Source organism: Pan paniscus, chromosome 12 (genome assembly GCF_029289425.2).
Source record: "Pan paniscus chromosome 12, NHGRI_mPanPan1-v2.0_pri, whole genome shotgun sequence".
In the NCBI taxonomy this organism is placed as follows: Eukaryota; Metazoa; Chordata; class Mammalia; order Primates; family Hominidae; genus Pan; species Pan paniscus.
The window spans coordinates 17,285,945-17,312,077 of record NC_073261.2 but is presented as its reverse complement, the minus strand read 5'-3'; the positions used below and the strand labels follow the sequence as shown (position 1 = coordinate 17,312,077).

Genomic DNA, 26,133 nt, shown 5'->3' with positions numbered 1-26,133 from the left:
GAGATGTTTCAATAATTTTAAAGTGAAAAAACAATATGAATCTGATTGCAGAGTGTGCATGCACACACACACAGACACACACACAGTGTGAACACCATCATTGTTCTCTGTGCCAACTTCTCCTGCACCTGTTTCTAGTGACATCACCTTTGTGCACCTCAGTCAATAGCTCTCTTGTTCCCCTGAAGTTTCCAGAATTGGATCCTGGGCTGGGGGAGTCATCAACTGCCTCTATGTCCAGATGCAGAGACCTTCTGTTTCTAAGACCCAGGTCTTATCATTTACTTTGTGGCAGTGTCTTGTCCTGCATGGGGGACAGCTTCCTCAGAGATGCTCATCCCTGGAAGCTGACAGAGTCTGACAGCCTGCACTGATCTTCACCATAGCAGACAGTGACAGCTCAAGTTGACTGAGTACATGTTCTGGTACAGTCCCAACACTAAGAACTTTAAATAGATGATGTCATTCAATATTCACAACATCCCTCATGGCATTCCCATTTTACAGATAAGTAAACTGAAGCTGAGTAATTGGCCTGAGGTTAGTTATACAATTAGTGAGTTGTATATATAAATGACTAGTGAACCAGGGATTCAAACCCAGGTGCTCTGCTTCCTGAGCCCACGTCAAACAGGTGGTGCTTGCCCCTGTCTGCGCAATAGAAGCAGCCAGACAACTTTCAAAACTCCTACTGTGAAGGCTTTTGCTCAGGCTAATCAAGTCAGCATTTACATCTCCCAGGTGACCCACTGTGCATCTGGGGTTGCGGACTGCTGCACTATGCCTCCTTTCCTGCACCCTGTCTCCCCAAAATTGTTCCCATTAAGCATTTGGTCCCTACCAATCAGGGCTTGTGGGTGGCTCATAGGGAAACCGCATCTCAACATTACCTTTCCCCAGGAGGGAGCCAGCTGGGATCAGGCTTCTTTCAGCCAAGTGTAGTGTGGGTTGGGGACAGATACCTGGATAATGAAGATCCTACCCCTGACTCCTTCTTCCCCTCCCCCAACCAGCCTACAACCGTTCTCTCTCTCACCCAGAGCTCTGGTTTTTATCCCCATGATCCACACGAGTGAGGGGCATAGTTGCACCATCATTATCTAAACCAGTGGTTCTCAAAGTAAGGCCCGAGTACCCGTGTGTGTCCCCAATACCCTTTCAGGTGCTACGTGGAAAGTATATGTCCAACTACCTGCATGTGAGACACTGGATATTCATCATAAACTTCAACCAAAACAACATATCACAACAGATGGCACAAAAGCAGTTATGAAAGGGCAGCTATCTTTTATTGAGCCAGATACTAAAACAATGTGAAACAATGCCATTCTTCTCATGAGTTTTTTGAAATTATGATTATTTTTCATAAAAATTATGCAATATGGTAAATTGACAGCTGTAGCCTGGACAAACAAAACCTCTTTGGAATCCTCAGAAAAGGTCCAGGGACCATAAAGGTTGAGAGTCACTGATCTAAATCGTCTACTATTTTCTCAGGAAGCTCAGTCTCAGCAGATCAGAGGGGAACTAGTAGAACATTGGTTGCATTATATTTATATTACATATATTATGACTATTATTTTTATCAGAATTTTAGGTAATCTCCGTTTGAGGTATTTTTGTATTTGGAGAAATATCAGGTGGGTGATCAGATCTAAAATGGAAGAATGTTCTAAGGTCAGCTCACCTTAGAAGGTGTTTGGGAATGCCGGGGAGGGTGGTTACTTTTCTACTCAGACCCTGAGAGAAGAAACAGCCTTTCCTGGGAAGCTTTTACATTTAAGCCCTGAGTGTGTTGTGCAAAAGGAGCTGAGCCAGGAATCTGCCAAGAGGCTGAGATGTCTGTCCTGTCCCAGTCCCAACTCACCCAGGCCCCACCCTGTTACCCACAACTTCCAGTGCCAGCCCCAGCGAGTGCTGCAGACTGTGACCGCTGTACTCCCCCACCCATCCCAGGACTGGCTCCTGACCGACGGACAGACTCTGAGCTCTTGGCTCTGCCGCCCTGGCCTTGGCTCCCTCTTGGGCCTCTGGCTTCTGTTTGTACTGGAACCCAGGCTTCTCCTAGTGGGCTGTGACAGGCTCCCCTGGCTCTTAGTCCTATATACTGTCTTTGGCAGGAGTCCCTGTCCCAGCTCCAGCTCCACAGACTTGGACATTGGCCACTTGGCCAGCACTTTGGTCAGGCCAGCCCTGGCCGCCTGGGATATCTTGGAGGATTTGGGCAGAGACAACAGGACAGAGAGGTCTGTTTACAGAAGTCCCTCTATGTAGATTGGCACCTGAATGCAGTTGTCATCTGTGATAGCCACAGGGATTACTTGAAAGCGGGGCATGGCAGGGAGTGAGCTGGACCTGCCCTGGGATTCCAGTGCAGCTGGAATCATGGTGCTGTTTGTTTTTTGACACTGCAACCATTCTGCATAAAAAAACACCCTTTTCATTCTAAGCCTTCATTATTACTCGTGCAGTGAAATACTATGTAAAAAACCAATAATTATTTCTCGCTACCTTTTGCTAAGTCCCTTCCGTGTGCCAGGTGAGGTGATTCGTTCATTTTATAATTGTTTATTGAGCACCTACAGTGAGCCAGGCATTGCTCAAGGGGCAGTGAACAAAGCAGGCAGAAATTACCTGTCTCGATGGAGCTTACATTTTTGTCTGGGAGGAGTCAGACTATAAACTAATAAACAAAGTAAATTGCTGGTATGTCAGATGGTGATGGATGCTGGGGATAAAAATCAAGTGTGGTAAATTGGAAAAGAAGAAGTAAAATAGTCTCTCTGAGCAGATGACAGGATCTTTTATGTAGAAAACCCCAAGATTCCACAAAAAATCTGTTAGAACTAATAAATTCAGCAAAGCTACAGGATAAAAATCAACATGTAGAAATCAGTTGCATTTCTATGCATTAATAATGAAGAATCCAAAATGAAATTGAGAAAACAATTCTACTTATCATAGCATCAAAAAGAATAAAATACTCAGGAATAGACTTAACCAAGGAGGTAAAGACTGTACATGGAAAACTACAAAATTGCTGAAAGTAATAAAAGGAGATACAAATACATTGAAAGGCATCCTATGTTCATGAATTGGAAGACCTCATATTGTTAAAATGTCAATACTACTAAAGCAATCCACAGTTTCAGTGCAATTCCTATCAAAATCCCAAAGATGATTTTTGCGGAAATAGAAAAACTCATCCTAAAATTCACATGGAATCTCAAGGGACTCTGAATAGCCAAAGCGATCTTGGAAAAGAAGAATAAAGTTGGAGGCCTCTCACTTCCTGATTTCAAAATTTACTGCAAAGCTACTATAATCAAAACTGTGGAACTGGCATAAAGACAGGCGTAGAGACCAATGGAATGGAATAAAGAGCCCCTAGAAATAAAACCTCACATAGGTGGTCAATGATTTCTGGCAAGGGTGCCAAGACCATTCAGTGAGGAAAGAGCAATCTTCTCAACAAATGATGCTGGGATAACTGGATATCTACAAGCAAAGTATGACGTTGGAAGCTTACCTTACAGCATATCCAAAATTTAACTCAAAATGGATTAAAGACCTAAATGTAAGAGCAAAAACTAATAAAAAATTCAAAGAAAGCATAAAGAAAGGGCTTCTTAACATTGGATTTGACAGTGATTTCTTGGATAGAACACCAAAAACACAGGCTTTTGAAAAACGTAGATACATTTTTGGAATAAAAATGATCTAATTATTAAAAACAATTTTAAAAAGCATTTAAGTAAAAATTTATATAAAAATAAACTGGACTACATCAACATCAAAATCTTTTGTGCATCATGGGACACTATCAACAGAGCGAAAAGGCAACACATGGAATGGGAGAAAATATTTGCATATTATATGTCTGATAAGGGATTGATATCCCCAGAATAGATAAAAAACTCCTACAACTCAACAAGAAAAAAACCAAACAACTAGATTAAAAAATGGTCAAAGAGTTGAAGATATATTTCTTCAAAGATAAACAAATGGCCAATAAACACATAGAAAGATGCCCAACGTCACTAATCATTAGGCAAATACAAATCACAACCACAATGAGATACCACTTTACACCCATTAGGATGGCTATTATCAAAAAAAACAAAAAACCAGAAAGGAACAAGTGTTGGAGAGGATGTGGAGAAACTGGAACCCATGTGCATTGTCGGTGGTGATGTGGGAATGTGAACTGATGTAGCCACTGGGGAACACAATATGGCATTTCCTTAAAGAATTAAATGTAGAATTACAATGCGATCCAGAAATTCCACTTCTTGGTATATACCCCACAGAAGTGAAAGCAAGGGCTCAGAGAGCTATTTGCATGTCCATGTTAACAGTGGCATTATTCCCAATAGCCAAAAGGTAGAAACAACCCAAATGTCAATTGGCAGACAAATGGCATAACAAAACATACAAAACGTGTTGTAATACATACAATGGGATGTTATTCAGCCTTAAAAGGGAAGGGAATTTTAATACACGCTATAACACGTATGAACCTGGAAGACATAATGCTGAGTGAAACAAGCCAGTCACAAAAAGATAAATACGGTACACTGTTATATGAAGTATTTAGAGTGGTCAAATTCATAGAGATTGGAAGTGGAATGGTGGTTTCCTGGGTCTGGGGGAAAGGGGAAATGGGAGTTAGTGTTTAATGGGTGTAGATTTTCAGTTTGGGAAGATTAAGAAGTTCTGGAGATGGATGGTGATGATGGTTGCCAAACACTGTGAATATACTTAGTGCCAGAGAATTGTACACCTAAAAATAGTTGAAATAGTAAATTTTATGTTGTGTGTATGTTAATTTTTTTAAGTGAAGATGTAAAGGTGCTCAGAAGAGTCGGAGGGACAGGTGGGGGCCTCATGATGAGGTGACATTGGAGCAGATGCCTAAGAGGTGGGGGAGCGAGACAGCTGGAGGTCGGTGAACAGCATCCAGGCAGAGGGAACAGCAGTCATGAAGGGCCTAAGGTGGGAGTGTCCTGGGCTTGTTAATGGAATGTCAGTCACCATGTGGTGTCAGCAGAGTGAGAGAGGAGGAGAGAGGTGACAACCAGGGAGATGGTGAGTCCCTGGAGTATGAAGGGCCTTATGAGGCATTTGATTTTCTTCAGACCGGATAAAATGGGAGGACTTGGAGGGACTGAGTGGAGCAGGACCTGTCTGACTGGGTCTCCGGGCTGCTGGCTTAGAAATATACTATATGAGAGGCAGGACTGCAAACAGGGAGCTGAGCAGTCACCAGGGAGAGAGCAATCACCAGGGAGAGAGGTGGTGCTAGCTGGGACCAGAGTGACTGCAGTCAAGGTGATGAGAAGTGGCAGGAATGGGGATTCTACTGAAGGTCAAGCAGTAGACAGACACTGATACATGGAAGTGGAGTGAGAGAGGGAAAGAAAATGCGATTCCCTGGTATTTGGTCTGAGCAACTCAACTAGAAGGATAGGGTCACCATATACTGGGTGGGAAGCCTAGAAGAGATGTTAGGTTAAATCTGGAGCTAGTCTTTAGATGTGATCATCTCAACATGTTTGCGATGTTTAGGGTCAAGGTATGGGGAAGCCATCAGCATAGAGATGAATTTAGAGCCATAAGGCTGGAGGGATCCCCATGGCATGGGTGTTGACAGAGAAGGGGAGGCCCGAGAGTGGAGCCTGGTGGGAAGGACCAGAAAGGAGACTGGAGAGAAGTGGCCATAGAGGTAGGGACAAGGGTAAGAGGGCTCATAAGCATTTTACATACATTACTCCATTAAATTATCATAGCAAATCGTAAAGTAAATATGGTGCTCATTTTACAAGTCAGGGGACTAAAATGTAGAGAGAAAAGGTAACTTGTCTAAAGTTCAATAGTAAATGAAGCAGAGGCGGGATTCAAGCCAGTTGGCCAAACTCCACAGCTGTGTATGGTGCAGCTCCACCCTGCAGAGTCTTTCTGTTGTGATGGGGACAGAACAGAGGGATGGGAGAATTGAATCTTGTAACTCAAGATGAGTAGGAGACCATCTCTGTCTTCCAAGTGTGCACTGTCTCGTGGGCCAGGGGCTAGAGTGCATCCATCACAGGACGGTGGCTCAGACAGGGGCCATCAGCACGGGCAGCGCTCCTGGGTGAGCCGGGGTTGACACTGGCCACAGAGGCTGCACAGAGCCCAGCACTGACCTCCTGTGTGTATGTGGGGTTGAGGGAGGCTGTCCTCATGATAGCACCTGGGGAGAGGCCACACCACTTCAAGGAGTCGGGGCAGGTGTCCTATTTTAGGGCTGTCCAAACATAGAATGTGGGTAGCATTAGTGGTTTCCAGTGGCTGCCTTCCTGCCACAAGACAAAGCTGGTCTTGGGCATGTGAGCCGAGTTCAACTATTGGAAGCTCGCATTGGGACCAGCCAGCAGGCAGGAGTTTTGTGCAGGTGGAGAAGGCAGGGTTAGCATTCATGTTGGCAGCAGCGGCCATGCCCAGTTGGCGCTGTGACTTCTGGGCCACATTGAACCTGAAACCCTGCAGTGTTATTCCCTTTGGTTCCTGGCACGGGGGCCAACTTGGCTCTTACTAGTTTTCCAAGTCTGCTTTTCTACCTTCTACTGATGCTGTGAGGCTTGGATAGATGAGTCAGTTACAGACAGACACTATAAAAAGATGCACAAACCATAACTGGGAAAAATGCTGACAAATTTCTCATTATCAAAAATGATGCATGTTCATTACAGGAAAGTTAAAAATGCAGACAGGTAAAGACACACAATTACAAAATTCTATTGCCCAAAAATAATGCATATCCCAATCTGGTCTTTGAAATGTATCATATATGAATTTATACTTATATTGTTTTGAAAAGGGGATATGGGATGGTCATAGTACAATTTTCTCACCATCATGCAGTGGTTATGGGTTTCTGATTTTGGAGTCAGATAGAACAGGGTTCATGACTGGCTGCTCCTTCACTGAGGAGCCCTGTGGCCTTGGGCTAGTTTTTGAATTCTTTGCATCTCAGTTTCTTTCTCTGTGAAGTGTGGACGATAACATTCTTACCTTAAAGGGTTGATGGGAGGCTCAAATGGCATAACACATGGTAAGTTGTCCAGACAGTGTTTGGGCACATAGGAAGTGCTGAATGAACGCTCAGTGGTAGTACTGCTTGACAATCCAGTTTTTAAGTAGTCATGTGGTATATTTATCTCTCACAATGTAGAATAATGGGAACAATATTTGCTCATGGGCCAAAAATTATAAGCAACCATTAATTTCCATTAAAATGAATGTAGAATGCTGCATAAAAAAAGTAAGCTTGTACATCAAGCTGGTAATGTCAATAAGATACGTTCATTATTACCTGCCACCAATATCAATCGATTCTGTAATTACACTAATAATCAGAAACATTTTCGAAGTAACTAGGAATTGTAGTAAGCATGTGCTGCCAGGGGAAGCGGTATTACATTTGTGGCAATAATTTGGAAAATCCTACACTGTCAGGGTCCTGCAATAATGTCGTGAAAAGAGAAAAATATCTTTAGACAGAGCCATGGGAATGTCACCTTTCATCAATCCTGCACTGGGCTTTCCTGGAGTAGTCAAAGGCCCTTGGAGAGAACAGAAGTACGTGGCTACAGCCTTTGTTACAGAATGCTCCCAGGATCTGTGCAGCTGGCCTACTCTGTGGCCCCTGGAACCAGCAAGAAGTAAGAAGGGCTAGACATGGAGGACGTGGTCAGAGGGTTAGATCTTCCTGCAGGGGTAACTGGAGTCATTGGAGGTGTTCGCTATGGTTGGGGGAGAGAGGAGGGAGGAAGGAACACAGTGTGATACTTAGTTTAAAAATGTTGTAGTACCTTGATCCAAATTTACAGGTTGCTTCAAAACATATATGGAAATGCAAAAGACCTAGAAGAGTTAAAACAATTCTAAAAAAGGACAAAGTTAGAAGACTCACCACATGACTTCAGCCCTTATATTATAAAGCTGCTCAAGGTCACAGGGTATTGGCATAAGGAAAGACAATGAGATCAATGGAATGGAATGGCAGGTTCTGAAAGAAACTCACACATATATGACCAATTGAGTTGCCAAGGCAATTCAATGGGAAAAGCAATGTCTTGGCAGTAAACGATGCTGGAACAACTAGATAAGCATATGGGAAAAAAGTTAACTTTCATCCCTACCTCATGCTACACACAAAACTAATTTGAGACACATTAGATGCCTAAACAGAGACTCAAAAATTACTACATTTGTAGAATAATAGAGGAGAATGTCCTTTTAGGATAGGCAGGGGTTCTTAGAGGAGACTCAAAAATCACTTGAACATATAAACGAAAATATACTAATGAACTGGTCTACAATAAAATTAAGAACTGCTGTTCATTAAAAGACATCATTAAGAGAATAAAAAGGCAATGTACAAAGTAGGAAAAAATCTGTAATGCATATATCTGATAAAAACTTGTGTCCAGATATAAAGGATTTGTTCCCATACTATATAAAAATCCCTAGAACTTGACAATAAAAAGACAAACAGCCCAATTTTAAAAACGTGGCCAAAGACTTGAACACTTACAAATGGCCGTTAAGCATATGCAAATGTGCTCATATCTCTAGTCATCTGAGAAATACATCTTTAAACTACAGTGATATAACATTACACTCCCTCCAGAGTAGCTAAAATTGGAAAAGACTGACAATGCTGGTAGGATGTGGAGAAACTAGAACTCTCATTCATTGTTGGGAGGAGTGTAAAATGGTACAACCATTTTCAAAAACTGTTTGGCTATTCCTTACAACACTAAAACTACACTTTAACCACACAGTTGCATTCCTAAGGATTTACAAAAGAGAAACAGACACATGTTCCCAAAAAGGTTTGTACACAAATGTTTATGTCAACTTTGTTCATAAGAGCCTGAAACTGGAAGCAACCCAGTTTCACTAAAGAGTTTTGTTTAGACAAATTATAAACTATTCATAGATGGAAACCATTCTAATAATGAACTATGGATATCCTTAGTTTAACATAGATGCCTCATTTGCATGGAAGAAGGCAGACCCCGAAGAGCACGTACTGTTTCCTGCTTGTGTGACTTCAAGAACAAGCCAAACTAGTGGATGGTGATACAAAAAGAAGTGTTAGGCTGGGGGCGATAGTGGCTCATGCCTGTAATCCCAGCACTTTGAGAGGCCGAGGCAGGAGGATTGCTTGAGACTAGGAGTTTAAGACCATCCTGGGCAACATGGTGAGACCCTTGTTTCCAGAAAAAAAAGAAATTAGCTGGCTGTGATGGCAGACCTGTCATCCCAGCTACTAAAGATGCTGAGGCAGGAGGATTCCTTGAGCCCAGGAGTTTGAGGCTACAGTGAGCTACGATCATACCACTGCACTCCAGCTTCAGCTATGAAGCAAGACTCCATCTTTAAGAAACAAAGAAAAGAGAACAGTGGTTGCCTGTGAAGGTGGGTACTAACTGTAGAGGGGCATGGGGATGCCTGCTGGGGGAAGGGAATGCCCTGTGCTCTTGATTGATATCATGGTTACACAGGTAGATAATTGAACATAACTCATGTGCTTAAGCTCTGTGCATTTCACTGGCTGTAAATTTTACCTTAATAATTACTAATAATAAAAAGCTCATGGTGCCTGATGTTTGGGGCTGGGTGGACACAGGAGGCCTGTCAAGAGGCTGTTACTATAGTCCAGGGCACAAGAGTCTGGTGAAGAGATGTAAAAAGTGGCCAGACTTGGCCAGGCGCAGTCGTTCGCGCCTGTAATCCCAGCACTTTGGGAGGTGGAGGCGGGCGGATCATGAGGTCAGGAGTTTGAGACCAGACTGGCCAGCATGGTGAAACCCCATCTCTACTAAAAATACAAAAAAATTAGCCAGGCATGGTGGCGTGCACCTGTAATCCCAGCTACTCGGGAAGCTGAGGTAGGAGAATCGCTTGACCCTGGGAGGTGGAGGTTGCAGTGAGCCGAGATCGCACCATGCACTTCAGCCTGGGTGACAGAATGATACTCCATCTCAAAAATAAATAAATAAATAAATAAATATAAAAAAAGAAAAAAAAGAAGTGGCCAGACTTGGGGTCTTTTGGAGGGAAGGCCAGGGCTGGTTAGCCCAGGAGGTGAGAGTCTTGCTTAGAGCTGGCAAAGGAGGCCGTGTGGGCCAACATCAGAGGAAAGACAGCTCAGACTACACATCCAGCCTATTCTGAATCATGGTGGTTTTAGTTGAGGAGTGTAGATGTCTTTTACAGACTACTCTGTGAAAACATACATTTTTTCAGAGTTTATAACAGATTATTACATCACAATGATCTGTTACATCAAGTGCTCTACAAAGAAAGGGGAGTATTTTAAGAAAAGCTATCTTCCTCTGTTTGAGGCTGAATTTATTAAGTATTCATGTGAATAGCATGGACTGTAATTTAGGATAAACTATAAGCTGGGGTATAGTACTCATACATTTATGGAATTATTATTATTTAAAATCACTACAAACTTACATGCTACTATGGAGATTGAATTTGGTTTGAATATATTAAGTATAAATGAAGGCAGCTATTGATACAGTAGAATTGCTGCAAAGATTAATGTAGAAGAGCACATAACTATTGATTGATCATTATCATCGTAGCCCATTCAGTTAGTGCTGCCATTTCAATGAGAGGTGAAACTTGTCAATATTAGACATTCTTTAATTCAGAACAATTAATCAGAAATAAAATAAGAATTGAAGAAGATAGGGAATTTGTGTGTGAAGAAGATGTTAAAATATATACCAGTAAGGCAATCATTCTTATTAAGCTTATTCTCAGTTCTGGAACTTTGGTTTGGCATCTGGAGATGGATTAGTACAAATATATGCTTAAATCAACATCAGAGAATTAATAGCAAACTCCTATTGTCATTTCCCATGAGATCTAATAGCAAAGGTCACTATCTCCTGCAGAGACAAGGGAAGGGAAGTAATTGTCATAGGCAATTTATAATGCTCTATGATGGCTAAATTTTGGATTGATTCTTCAGTAAATGTCCTTGCAATTAATTTCAAAGTGGTGAGTAAAAATGACCACAGTTGGACACCATTAATGGCAAAGTCATACTCCTGCACTGACAGTGTTTGTGAAGAGAATGAAATATGAAGAAAGCTATGAATAGTTGGAAATTCGGGGGGCTGTGCTTACTCCTGATTATTTCAGTTTGGCTAAAACAGAGCTGGCGTCAAGGAAGGGTTTGTTGTGATGATTCCAGAGAGGGTGACTCTCAGGAAGATGAACTGGGGGCCCAGGACAGGTTGATGTCGGGTGCTCTCTGGGAACAAGGCTGGTGGTGAAAAATAGGGGTGGACCGATGAGGAAGGCTGGGCGACTCAGGGTCCCAAGACTTCTTCTGGCTTAATAATGAGGAGCAGGGAGGGCTGGTGGCAAGATGTCCAGCTGAGAAACCTGAAGCTCCGGATTCTGATAAAGGATACTGCTCTCCACTTCCCAGGTGACTCTGGTGGGACAAGTCATTTGACCTCCCTGAGCCTGGGATTTCCTGTCTGTTACATGGGGTCAGTCTTTCCTGTCCTGTTAGCCTCCCGTGTAGGGTTGTTGTGAGGATCTGTGCAACAAAGGACACCTGGGCCCTCTAAAAGAGTCTGCAACTATCTGCTTTAGTTGTCTTTTATTATTTGTTGGTAATAACTTCAGCAGTGTGAGCTGAAGCTGGAGCCACACAGTGGTTTATATACTCAAGCCTGGAGATATTTTAGGAAATAATCAATACAAGATGCATTGGGTTGGAGCCATGATAAGAGTCATAAATCTTGACAGCCTGCTGTTTGTTCAAATTAATAATGGTTGAGAGAAACATTGTAAAAACCTGTGGGAGGGAAAAATCTAGAGGGTGTTTGGGGTGAGAGCTTTAGCCAGTGTGGAAACTGAAAGTCATTCAAGGAAGGTTAGTTATCATCCTGCTGCTGGTGGAGCAGTGTACAAACACAGACAGACACACACACACACACTTGCACACACACATGTGTGCATACAGATGCACACACACATATAGACACACACGTGCATACATGGACACGTGCACACAGGCACATGCACACACATGTACATACACATACACATGGGTAACAAGCACCAGTTTTTTTGGGTGGATCTCAGAAGAGACTGGCAAACAAGGACAACTAGCACTGATTTCAACAATGGACAGCTGCACTTTGCCCACTCAAGGGCCTATCACCTAAGAAAATGCTGGCTGCCTCTGAATTTTTAAAATGAAACATGTACAGTGTTTTTGCCATGCCTCATTTGTCACTGGTGGAGAAGAGTGTGTTCGTATAGCCTTGGGATTTGCGGCTGTTGTGTACAGTGAGTGAGGAGAGGGGATTGGGACCTCATGATTTTTAAATCATCAAAGCCTTGATATGGTCTATGGTTACAAAGTAAACATACTGCTTTTCCTGTGTCCAGGGTGCTCCCAGACTTCCCAATCCGCCACCCTCACATCAAGATGGTCACTGAAGCTGGGTACCATGGCGCATGCCTGTAGTCCCAGCTTCTTGGGAGGCTGAGCCAGGATGATTGTTTGAGCCCAGAAGTTCATGTACAGCCTGGGCAACATAGCGAGACCCTGTCTGTACAAAAAAAAAAAAAAGATTGTCAGCAGAGCTCCAGCCAGGCATTCTCTGTTGGTTGGGGCATCAATGCAGAGAGGCTGCAGGCTGTGGCACACATTGGAGGAGCTGGGCAGAACCGTGGGGGTGCCGGCCTGTAAAGGGAACACCAGGAACTGGGAGGGACAAACCTGGAGAAAGCAAAGCAAGGCACGAGACGAGTCGGTCGCAGGGTCGGAGGCTGGCCTCCATGCGGATGCAGTTGACTATTGTATAAGAAGAGTCTTTAACACTAACAAGGTTAGAGACCAGAAAGCCACATTAAAAAAAGATGAAAACATTTACTTTAGTAGAATGATGGAATTGTTTCTTAATTTAAAAACTGCTTTTACTGTGTTTATTTTTTATTATAAAAGTAACATGCATTTCTTATAAAAACTGTGAATTTAACAAGTCAGAAAACCATAAGGAAATCTTGATACTGAGTCTATCGTATTTTCAGGCAGAGAAAACAAAGAATTTTGTCAGCCGAAGCCTTGTCATAGGAGAAGTCCTCTCCATGGCGGACATGGCCACAGGAGTGAAGGTGAGAGGCGCCGGGCACCTGCCCTTCATGAATGCATGCTCGCTTTGCATGCCAAGGAATGAAAACTATAACCCCGTGAGCTCTCTCAGTCTATGTAATGGCACAGGTGTTGGTAAAATTGCATACCTCAAAACCTGTGCCTGACTTCCCTTTTAACCGTCGTATCCTATCCTGTTTTTGTTTCTAATTTGCTTTTCTTCTTTGTATAGTTTTGTTACATTTGTATCAATTGGTTATTTTCCTTTGTCTTAGTTTTATGAAAACAGTATCATAATCCTTTGTGATTTTCTTTCTTCACTTAAATATTATTGCTAAGATCGATTCATATTGTGTGTTCCTGTATTCATTAAATTTTAAAATAAAAACCTTTTCATTTTGAAATAATAATGCTCACAGAAAGTTACAAAAATAGTACATAGGGTCATGAGAACCCTTTAGTCATGGTGACATCTTATATAGCAGTAATGCAATGTAAAATCAGGAAATCAATATTAGTACAGCACTGTTAAAGAGGACATAGACCCTATTCAGATTTCACTAGTTTTTACATGCACTCAGTTGTGTGTGTGTGTGTGTGTGTGTGTGTATAGTTTTATGCAGTTTGATCCTATATGTAGATTCATGTAACCACCACCACAATCAAGATACAGAACTGTTCCATCATCAGACAGAAACTTCCGGGTCCTACCCCTTTATAGTTTCATTTGGCCTCCATTCCACCCCTGTCCTTTGGCAAGCACTAATCTGTTGTTCTCCATCTCTATAGTTTTGTCATTTGGGGAATGACATAGCAATGGAAGATCATTCATTTTTGACTGCTGTATTAATATTCCTTTGTGTGAATATACCACAGCATTTCTTCATCCACTTTCTCATGTTGTTTCCAGGATTTTGCTAATGTGAAAAGTGCTGCTGTGAATACTCTTGTCCATGTCTGGTGTTGAACATGGGTAAAATCTTCCCTTAGGTATTCAACTAGGAATGGAATTGCTAGTTATAGGATGAATGAATGCTTAACTTTAAAGAGTAGTGTTAATCTATTCTCCAAAGTTAGTGCATCAATTCACATTCCCACCAACAGCATGTAATCGGATCCTGTGGATCCATATCCTCTTCCATACTTGGAATTCTTAGACTTCTCCATTTTTTTGCAAATGGTTATAAAATGGCATCTTATTGTCTTGAGGGAAGACAATTATCTTGCATGTTCCTGCTTACCAAGGAAGGCGAACAAAATAGCTCAGGTGGGCGTGTCTGCTGCAGCCACTCGTGCTGCCCAAGCCTTCCAGCAGAGAGTCCTTCATGGGGCCCTCCTTTCCCTCCCTGGACACCACTGGGTCTCAAAATGATTCCTCATATCCAAACACCCAGTCGTGATGTCCCCAAAGAGGCGAAATTACAACTAGAACATGAAGACAGAATGATCAGACAAGAAGCCAGGTCAGTTGGCAGTGAGTCCAATATGGTGGTGATTTCAGTTTGGTGTGGACATTGTCTGTTGGTAGGTAGGAATTAAAAACAAAGAAATCTGTGAGTGCCATCTTGTCGTGAGGGTGTCCACCATCAGATTTTTCCAGGAAGACTGGGCTCCCTGTGATTTCAGCCAGGCACGATCTCTTCCCTCTTGGATGGGTTGGCTGTGGCTTTCAGAGAGAGCAGCTAGCTGAGATGCAACAGATAAATAAATCCCCTCTCAGAAATACCGGAGGATCCTGGTCCAGACTCTCATGATCCCCAGTTTGTGCTTTTACCATGTTGCACCCCCACCCTACTCTGCCATCTACTTTCTCTTCAGCAAGCCTCCGTGGATTGTGACCATGAGGACAGCTCCACAGGTGGTGGCAGCTCTCTGGGTGGGGAACCCTCTCCTCTGGTCTCCAGGGTCTTGCACTGAGCCTAGTCCATGGAGTTTCACAGGGATCGTCTGAATGAATGAGGGAAGGGGCAGCCTGTAGCATAAAGCAGACTTAAGAAGCATTTTAACCAATTGCAATATGTGTGTCTTATTTACATCCTGGTTCAAACAACAAACTATTTGTAATGAAAAATTATGTATCAGTTGGGGAAATCTGAGCATTGGACATCTGATGATATTAGAGAATGATCATTATATTTTTAGGTGGGATAATGGTTTTAGGGCTATGTTTTTAAAAAGAATCTGTATCTTTTACATATATATTGGAAATATTCAGGGAAGACATGATATGATGTCAGGGATAAACATCAAGATAACCTGGGATGTAGGAAGGGAAAGTAGGTAGGGGTGGCGGGGGAGGGAGATGAAGGAAAATGGACCATGAGCTGACCATCCTTGAGTTCATTAGATGCTTCTATTTCATTGAATTTTTCCATAATAAAATTTTTTTCTGAAAACTCCTGAGTATCCTAGAAGGAAATTGGCATGGACTTAAAGAAAATGTCCTTTGAAATACTTCTCTGAGGCCGGGTGCAGTGGCTCACGCTTGTAATCCCAGCACTTTGGGAGGCCAAGGCAGGCGGATCACAAGGTCAGGAGATTGAGACCATTCTGGCTAACATGGTTAAACCCCGTCTCCACTAAAAATACAAAAAAATTAGCCGGGCGTGGTGGCAGACGCCTGTAGTCCCAGCTACTCGGGAGGCTGAGGCAGGAGAATGGCGTGGACCCCGGAGGCAGAGCTTGCAGTGAGCTGAGATGGCACCACTGCACTCCAGCCTGGGTGACAGAGCGAGACTCCGTCTCAAAAAAAAAAAAAAAAAAGAAAAATAAAAAAAAAGAAATACTTCTCTGATCACTCCAGTCTCCTGCTTAAAACCCCTTCCCTTCCTTCCCATTATGCTTTAGAAACATCCTCTAATCCTTGATGTTGCCCGTGGGTCCTTGCAGGTGTGGCCCTGGTCACATCTGTTCCACTCTCCCCTTCTTCTGGTTCCTTTTACCCACCTTTGGACCACTTGCTTCTAGCCCTAGCTTGGTCTTTCCCCTCCTTCTCCTGGCTGACAACTATTCATTCTTCATGTCCCAGCTAACGTGTCCTTCCCGCAGGGATGCCCCTCTCAAGCCTTCAACTTGAGTCCCATCCACTCGCTGTCACCTGTCTTTGCATCTTATAGTTTTCTGCCATAACGTGTACCCATTTTGAATCTATATATTTATTCATGGAATTACTTTATGTCTCTTACTACCACAAGAGGGAAAACTCCTTGAAAACTATAACCCCTACATTCTTGGTACATAATAGGTGTCAATACTTGAGTATTAAATAAATATATAAAATCAAAACGATATGGTTGTTTCTCAAAAAGTAGGACATAAAAATTACCATACAGCCCAGCATTCCACTAACTGGATATATACCCCAAATAATTGAAAGTTGGGACTGAAATAGATACTTGTGTGCCAATGTTCATTGCAGCATGATTCACAATAGCTAAAAGCTGGAAACAAGCCACGTTTCCGTCAACAGAGGAGTGGGTAAACAAAATGTGGTATAAACTCAAAATGGAATATTGTTCAGCCACAAAAAATAGTGAAGTTCTGACACATGCCACCACGTGGATGAACCTTGAAATTATTAAGTGAAGTAAGCCAGACATAAAAGGACAAATATTGTATGAGTCTGCTTATATAAAATATCTAGAATAGACAAGTTCATAAAGACAGAAGGTAGATTAGAGGTAACAAGAGGTTGGAGGGAGGGGAGAATGGGAGTTATTGCTTAATGGGTACAGAGTTTTTGTTTGGGATGATGAAAAAGTTTTGGAAATAGTGGTGATGGTTGTACAACATTATGACTGTACTTCATGCCACTGAATTGTATGCTTAAAAGTGGCTAAAATGGCAAACTTTATGCTGTATGTATTTTACCAGAAATAAAAATGACAATTGAAAATTATTATTAACTATGCTGTCCCACACATCAGTAATTGTGGGAGATTTTTCTTTTCCTGGAGCTTGGAAATCCTAGACAATTAGAGGAACCTATAGACTGTGCAGCCCCCAAGTCCTGACCAGGAGGACCATGGCTGTCTTTTCTATTGGTGGTGGAGGAGATGCCAGGAGGGCATGTGGTGTGCTGGGAACAGTTCCTGTGAGCTCTGGGTCAGTCAGGGGTTCCCCAGATCCCCCTGGCAGCTCAAGAGCCACTGGTGGTCCCTGCCTTTCACATGAGCTGGCTGTCAACCTGAGGAAGGGACGTCAGCATCAATTCATCAAAATCAGCTGTGCCCTGCATGTTCAAGTCCCTTTTCTCTCTCTCTCCAGGTCTGTTTATCCAGTGGCTTTGCATTTCCCTGAGCACCTTGGACAAACTCATTTGTACTCACACAGCCAAGTGCTGGCAGGGCTGGGGGCTGGCTCTGAGAGTGGCTCACAGCGACAGGGGTGGGCATATTAGCAAAGTGCCAGGGAAAAAGATTGTCTTTATTGGTGCTTTGCATCCCCACTCTAGCTTGTGAGCCAGCCCAAGTTTCCTGCCAAAAACATGGGTGCAATCTGGAAGGACTCTAACTAAAGCTGAAAGAAATGAGACATGCTTCCTTTTCTGCTTCTCCATGGCTGTTCTATTTTCCCTTATTTGAACCATCCTATTATCTGTCTTAGCCTGCTTGGACTGCTATAACAAAATACCATGGGCTGGATGAGTTAAACAGCAGAAATTTATTTTCCCACCTTTCTGGAGGCTGTAAAGTCTAAGATCATGGTGCCAGCATGGTCAGGTTCCAGTGAGGGCCCTTTTCCTGGCTTGCAGACAGCCACCTTCTCATTGTGTCCTCATTGGTGAAGAGAGGTGCTGCTTTTTTTTCCTCTTCTTTAAAGGCACCAATCCCATTATTGGAGTCCCACCCTCATGAGCTCATCTAACTTTGATCATTGCCCAAAGTTTCATCTCCAAATACCGTCACACAGGGGGTAGGGCTTTAACATATGAATTTTGGGAGGACAAAATTCAGTCCATTTCTGGAGTCCCCGTTGTCTCAAAAAACACTTCCAGTTTTCCATTTGTGGAAATTTGCTCTTGGAATTAGGAAATCCTGAAGACACTTGAAGTCTCTTTAGGGACCCTTGTTGGGCTGTTGTATAGGAATGGCCGGGCCTATTGCAGCCGGGGAGCCGGCAGGCTTCCTGCCCATGGGACAGACCTCACGGGTCCACTGGGACAGGGGCACACTCAGAACAACAGAGTTGTACACATGCTACCTCTAGGACTTCCCAGCCACACTTTTGGCATGTTCCTTTGTACATATGTACCTTAGCTTTCTCCTCCCTAAAGATGGCATTGCTAAAGCCCATTCACAGGCTGTGTGTAGATTTAAATCAGTAATGCCTACAAGGATCCCCGTGCCAAACCTGGCAGGTAGCAGGAGCTCCATAAATGGTGGGGACTGTAACCTCCTGGGACGTGGCTGGGGGCCCAGCCCCACGGTCTTCCAGGTAGTGGCTCCGTTGGTGGGTTGAGGTGATACCAGCCTGCCTTCCCAGCTCTAACCCACCAGATTTCCCTTCCACTTCAGGATGTCTCCTTTTAGTCTTTATTTAGAAGCTAAGAAGCCCTGCCATAGCCCCATCCTTTGGTCCCTGTGACCTGTCCTGGCTACACCTCCCAGCCCTCAGCTGTCTCACACTGTGGCCTCTGGAAGCTGCCGACCCTCATTGGGCATGTTATGATCATTACCTCATGTGCTCGATGTCATAGCTGTCCTTTTTCTTCTCCTGATAAGTGGGAAAAGAGAGAGGAGGCTTTCTCAAGCCAGGTGGGTGCATGTTTGAAGTTCGAGTTTTCATTAGGTATCCCCCAACCAACTCTACTTTTTTTCTCTTACCACTGCTTTTCGCAGTCTCTCTCAGAGCAAATGGTCCTCTCTGTGTCCTGTTCCCTGAGGTCTGCCAGGGGCAGGACGCTGGGTAGTCTGACAGGAGAACCACAGTGTCCTCTCGGAGGACACTCTGCGACATTCCCACGTGATCGGTTGATGCCTACCTCCCATTAGCCTCAGCATTTCTGTTTTAAGGAGTCCATACCCTCCTCCTGGCTCCTCCCAGCCCCTCCTCCAAGCTGTTCCACTGCAGTCAATGGGTCTCCATCTTCTTGGAAACTCAGGCCACACACCCAGGTGTCTCCCAGAGTCCTCTTTTTCCTTCTCCTCCCAAATCCATCCCAACAACTCTGTCTCCAGTATCTACTCTGAATCCCTCTACTTCCCCACTTCCCTGTCTGCCTCCTTCCTGGCCTGTGGGCTGGGGCCCATGCCCCTCCCAGAAGGCACCTGCTGAAAGCATGTCAGGCCAGGGAGCCCTCCGCTTCCAATCCCCAGGAGCTCCACCTGCATTTGGCCCAGCTTGGTTGGATTAGCTGCCCTTCAGAGAATGTGGCTTTTGTGGGAAATGAACCCCACACTTTACCTGACTGTGTGGATTGAGGTCATGCAGACACTGCCTCTGTCAACTGCTGCAGTTTCCTGCAAACTTACAGGTTCACTTCCACAGCCCAGGGTGCCTACTAAGACATTTAGTGAATGGGGGCTTTCAAAATGTGGATAAAACACTCTAGGTTTTTTTTCCTCTTCCTAAAGAGGAGGAAAGGATTTAAAACCTAGAAGAGGAATTTATTGTCAAGAGTGCATTAGGCACCAGCCAAAGAGATTTAGAGGTGGAAAACCTAACTTGTTTGAGTTTTAGAAAAATATTTTTTTAAACTTAACTCCCAAGATGGTTTAGGGAAAAAACACGTACCATTTGGGTTGCTTCCATTTCCCATGTTGGAATTAGTAATGCAATTTGCAGTGCCTGCGATGATTCTGTAGAGAAGTGAGCTGAGTCATCAGGGTGTGAATCATCTTCCCAGGATACTTTATGATTCTCCAAATGAAAAGCACTTCACATGTCAGATGTGATTAGTGAAATTCATCTGTCCTGATGCCAGAGTGTGTTAGCTGGTCCGAGCTGCTAGAGTTGATCAAGTACCATTTCACAAAGTTAATACCAGGTTGTTCATACACATGGGGTATGAACAGAGAGCTCATCCAGATGCAGTGACCCCAGGAAAAAAGTCGACTCTAAACTTGCCTAAGCAAAAAAGGCACTTATTGGCTGCTGTAATTCAGGAGTCTGGGATGCAGCAGGCTTCAGGTCTGGGTGTGCAGGACCTGGTCTCTCCCATCTCTCAACTCTGCCTCCTTCCCCCAACCGGGTCCTCATACATTGGCTTCATTCCCCAGCTCATGGCTGTATGGCCCCAGGCTTCCATCCCTCCAGATTTCATAGCCTCACAAAAGAGGGCTTCTCTTCCACAGTAGCTTAGCCTTGTGTCCTGGCTTCTACTCCAAATGGACACACCCAGATCATGAATCCATCCTGAGAGGCATTGTCTGGCCAGATCAGCCAGTCCTGGGCTCCCAACTCATCCTAAAGCTGGGATGGGGTGGGGTCAACATCACCCACAAACCACTTGGACAGATTCTAGGGGAGGAGGGCTCCCCAGATGAAAATTGGGGTTGTATAGCTAGGAGGGGGAAGGAACTCTGACCTGCAGGCACAGCAAATATCCCTACATTCAAGTTCTTCTGTCTTTGCAGTCATCACCCTGCTCCTTCCAAACGGCCCTGCTCAAGCCACTCTGCCTCTTCCTGTTTCTTCTCCTTCTCCTTCTCATCCTCATCCTCTTTGTCTTCCTCCTTCTCTTTGTCAGCAACACTTTTCCAGGGTTTACAAAAGACCAGGCAGGCTGGGCATGGTGGCTCATGCCTGTAATCCCAGCACTTCAGGAGGCCAAGGTGGGAGGATTGCTTGAGCTCAGTAGTTTGAGACCAGCCTGGGCAACATAGCAAGACCTCATCTCTACTAAAAATAAAAAAACTTCGCCAGGTGTGGTAGTGTGTGCCTGTAGTCCCTAGTCCCAGCTACTCAGGAGGCTGAGGCAGGAGGATCACTTGAGCCTGAGAGTTTGACAATGCAGTGAGCTATGATCATGCCACTGTCCTCCAGCCTGGGTGAAAGAATGAGACCCTGTCTCTTAAGAAAAACAAAAACAAAAACAAAAAACCCACAAAAGACCAAGCAAAGGCTTGGTGGTTGACTCTCACTGAATCCTCATGGTCACTATATGAAGTATTATAAGGCATTAGGTAGCTTGGGTTTCAGCCTCAGCCCTTCCCACTTTCTTAGGATGTGGGTGAGACACTTTCCCTCTATGAATCCCAATTTCCCATGTTAAATGGGGATGATGATGCTTTCTCTCCAGGGTTGTTGTGAGAGTCAGTGAGCTTGTAAGCTCAGTAGCTCAGTAAATGGGTACTCTCACCATTCATTTATCAGATGAGGAAGCTGAGGCTACAATGTCATTTGTCCAAGATCCTGCAGCCGGTGGGTAGCTGAAGTGGGATTGAAACCCAGGGTGCTCATCCCAAGCTGCATGCTTGCTCCTTTTGCAGCGTTGCCTCTTCCATCCACCTTCCTGTAAGGAAACACTGTTTCTCATGGCAGGACTCACCTCCACAGACAGGGGTCAGCATCGAGGGTCATTGCACACACACTTTGTTACATGTCTTCTGCATCAGGCCCTAAGCTAGATCCTGAGAGGACAAAGCAGAATGAGCTTTCAGAGCATTCATTTGTTGGGGGGATCTGGGAGGCCTGAGGATGGAGGATTGACTTTCTGTGTCAGTCCTGAGCGACTCATGAGCCATGTCTGCAGAGAGAAACTGGAGCTCACCAGGCAGTGAAGAGGAAGGGCAAAGAAGCATGCCACGTGCAGGGCTTAGGTCAAGCACAGGGGGCTGAATAGCTGCTCCCTGATTGGAGTTTGGCCGTGGATTTAATTGTCTTTAGATGGCTGACTGTTGCTAATGATGGTTTGTATTGTCCTTGTTTCCAGTGCGGAATAATTTATTGGCTATTTGGCGGAGCTATCAGGAATCTCGGAAGCCCTGAACATGTTACTAAGTGGTTTCAGCCACTCCAGGTATGGTATTTTCCTCAACATCGGTCTTCTATGGAGAGCCTTAAAAATCTGTAGTAGATAGATATGCATGTGTGTATGTGTTTGAAGAAAAATAAAATAAAACGGAATTTGTATCAGCAAAAATCTTGTTGAAAATGAGAATTACAAGACTATCTTTTTTATATTGCATTGGGCCTGTCATGTTGTTAGGCTCACATTCGCTGTCATCAGACTGCATTTTTATAATTTTCTCCAACCCACCTGTCCCTCTCTCACCACCATTCTTAATGGTCCGAGGGGTCTGCATTTGGAGCAACTGCCTGACCAGCTAATTCCCTTCTAACGTCTGGTAAACTCCAGGAGCAGAAATACACTGGGATGTTTGCAATGACCGAGAGGGGCCATGGGAGCAACGTGAGAGGGATCCAGACCGAAGCCACCTTTGACCTCTCTGCCCAGGTGAGGAATCCGTCCTTCTCCTGCCGTGCAGGGGAGCTGGAAACCTGGACAGACACAGATCTCCTTCTTTCTGTGTCCAGCTTCACACCCTCTGTGTGTGCTCTCTGGCCCAGGGAGCTGAGATTCAGATCAAATGCCTAAGTGTTTTAATAGAGGTGGATATGTGCTCAGCCTTCATGTACCCAACATCAGCCAACATGTTGCCTTTGAGGCAATATGGTGCCTTTGAGGCACTGAACACTGCTTCAAGCACTTTGTGTGCACTTGTGAATTTAATCCCTTGTCATAACTCCAAGAGAACACTAAAACCATTTTGTAGTCGTCCCTAGCAGTAGCAGGAACAGACTGGAGGAGACGCCTTTGTTGGTCCTCTCCACTGTGCCCTGTGTCAGGAGGGCACTGTGCTGGGGCCACCTTATCAGGAGCTGAGTCTTCTGTACTGGGATCATGCGCTGTCCCTTACCGTGACCTGCACTGACATTTTACATGACAACAGAAACAAGAGTGTCACCAAACAGTCTGACTCTTCTACCTTTACTATATATGGTCAATGCTGAGGTTTTTCCTTTTCATTCTTTTCTTTGTCTTCCTTTTCCTTTCTTTTCCTTCTCTGTTTTTCTTCCTTTCCATTCCCTTCTTGCTAACTAAAAAGATGTTGGCTAAGTCTCTCTACATTGCTATCTCTGTCCATAGTGGGTCATAACATACCCTCGGGATGCTGCTTTGTAACCCTCATGCCCATCTCTTTAACTCCTACACGCACCCCGCCCCCGCCCCTCACCAAAAAAGAAAGCAACTGTGTACTTATCTCACTCTCCTTTATAGTTTCTTGCTTGATATTGGGTGTTCCTAAGAACTACAAAGGGATAAACAAATGTTGAGGTACTTTCTAGAAATGAAGCTATGTCAGTCAATGTGTGCAAGCACGTGCCCGAGCGTGGCTGCGGGTGCTGCCTGGCCGTGTGGCTGCTCTGCTTCGTCTATTCTTTATTTTTGCAGTTTGTCCTTGAGCAGGTGGATTTTTGTTAGCGGGGTTTCCTGACCCAGGGTTGCTGGTTGGAGGTGGCCAATGTCTGGAATGACAGATGCAGGGGCGGGGTGTATTGGAGGATGCCCTGCTTTTCCTCCTGCCCTGATGTTAGTTCTCTCCAGCAGCAAATGATGTCCAAGATCATAGTAAGAACAAGTACGACCCTATACTGACCACTCGCAAAGTGCCATGCTGCGTATCAAACTCCCTTTGTGTAGTATTCTATGTTTCCTCCCAGCAACAGTCCCAGGAACGCAACATTAAACTGGTCCTTTTCACTAAGCATGGCTGTGCCATGTACCAGGCTAAGCAGTCTACTTGTAACATCATTTCAAATGTTCTGTAATCTTATGAAAATGTATTATTGTCCCTACTTTACAGATGGGGAAACAGAGGCTCATGGAGGTTAAGCAGCTGACTCTGGCTATGCAGTTAATGAGTGAGTTAGGTTCGGGTGAGACTGCCCTCAGCAGCGTGGCTTTTCTGCCAGTGGTGGCATGCTGACCTAACATCCTTTGGCTTTTGGCTGGCCGATTTTTTTCCTCTCCCGAAGCCATCGTATTAAGGTCACCTTGCTGTCGTTGATGGGGGGAAAAACACCCACAGCTCTTATTTATTTGTTTCTTCTTACAATTATTACTTTTTTACAAAAATAATTTCCTGTGTTGGTCCCATTTTCCCCAAACAGCATAAATGACTTAGCTACCTGGCGTGCCTCAGCAGCTGCCACTGTCTGATAGGGGACCTGCAAAGTTGCAATCATAATGACGAGGGGCCTCTGGTGAACACTGTCTCCCGTGGGGCTGGGAGAGAGAACAATCCCATCATAAACTCATACCACCGAGAACTGACATAGCAGGAATGTATTTCTCCCTTCACTGGGTTCTGTGTTTTCCCCTTCATTTCCCTTTCAAAATGCTAGAGCTTATTAAATAAGTGTTCTCTCCCCAAGGACCATTTAAATCTCTTACATGTTTTGGTTATTCATTCCTGTGGGTTGGTGGTTTTACATTTATTTTTGGGAGGTGGATTGGGTAGTGGTATGGATAGTTAAGAGATAAGAGTTTTATTTTTATACTTTATTCTAAATAGCAAAAATAAATGAGGTTATGAACTCTCTGGCCAAAGGCATCATTTTTAGTTCCTACAACACTGACCATTTTGCTGGCCTTCAAACAAATAATTATTACAGAAACTGACACAATGGTGTGTGTTATTTAGATGCAGCTTTAATGCCAGAGTTTGGGCTGATGCAAACTTTCCAAATCAAGCATTTTGCCAGAAGTGACAAACCTCCTTTCCCAGAGTGTAGCAAATGTTTATGGGGACGGGTGGCCTCCTGCTCCCTTCCCCACCCCACCAGATCGTTTCTGCCAGGCCAATGTTTCCTCTGCCACTTCACTTTCTTACCCTGAGTGTAAGCATGCCCCACCCACATGGGTTGTATTTTTGTTGCTGTTATTTTTCTCTGCACTCAGCCTCAAGCAATGCCTCTCCTTGAGAAGCCCTGGCTACCCTGATAAGACAAGGGTGGCCTCCAGAGACTTCTCTTAAAAAGATCCAGCATGTCCGTTTATGTTTCTGAAAAGCTCTTGCACATGTTAAAAGTTTCCCTGTGCAAACATATGTCAGAGAGTGTTTTCTTAGGCTTCAAGACTGTATTTCTTGGCCAGCGGGAAAGTGTTGTCTATGTACTTTATAGTCTGAAATCTGAGATAATCTTTGCATGATCAATAGCTTGTTGGTTTAGTTCAGTCACATCTTCAATACTGTCAACTCCAATTAAATGTGCAGTTCCACTCTGCCATTTCTCCTGGGCTCCCAACTTGCCCCAGGTGCCCTGTATTCAGAGCTGGCACCAGGGCCAGTTCCTTTTTGGCAAGAGGCTTAAAGGTAACCCAGGTGGCAGTGGAGACTGGGGAGAGCCAAGAAGTGAGGGGAGCATTTCCACTATTGGCTTCCAGAGAGTAGGACAGAGAAGACGGAGTTTTGAGCCGAGCCTGAGAACAAAACCCCTGCGTTTTCTTCCTGCTTCTTCATGACCAGTGTTAGTTTCAGACTGTTTTGAGCTGGAATCCTTGGACATATTCAGAGACAAACTGCATGGTACATTCTAAGATTTTTCCCTCCTAAGAAAGAGACTCATTTACAAGTTCTTCCATTTTAGGAGCTTGAACATATGAACCTCTTTTGGGAAACTTTATTATATGCATTGATCAGGGAAATAGAGAGACATTTTCAAAGGTTGAAATGAGGGATTTCTTTTTATAAAAATAAAAATTGTTTGGGCTGCTACTCTAAGCAGTGGTGGGAATAGGTCATGGCTGTCTATCAGTCTTGCTTTATCCAAGCATACAGTTTTGGCCTTCAATTACCTGGCTTTCATTTAAACCAAGACCCATGTCATGGAGGCAGGAAGGTTCAGGGCCTGGGCAACAGCGAGGAACCAAGTGATTTGCCCAGAAAGAGTGAACACCAGCAGACAAAGTGCGACTCACAGATGCGGACCCTGGGACA

The 26,133-nt window shown here is 44.1% G+C and overlaps 1 protein-coding gene across 7 annotated transcripts in view; it reads left to right on the top strand.

Annotated features, from left to right (window-relative positions):
- The window catches only part of ACOXL (acyl-CoA oxidase like), a 388,168-nt gene that overhangs the window by 40,948 nt on the left and 321,087 nt on the right, over nt 1-26,133 (top strand). For all 7 annotated transcript variants that reach the window (XR_010109188.1, XM_008962870.5, XM_055107423.2 and 4 more), the window contains exons 3-5: nt 13,126-13,209; nt 22,062-22,148; nt 22,488-22,586. Coding sequence is in view for 6 of the 7 variants with exons in the window: in XM_008962870.5 (XP_008961118.3) it covers nt 13,126-13,209; nt 22,062-22,148; nt 22,488-22,586 (270 nt within the window). In the remaining variant the exon portion in view is untranslated. The remainder of the gene's footprint in view (nt 1-13,125; nt 13,210-22,061; nt 22,149-22,487; nt 22,587-26,133) is intronic.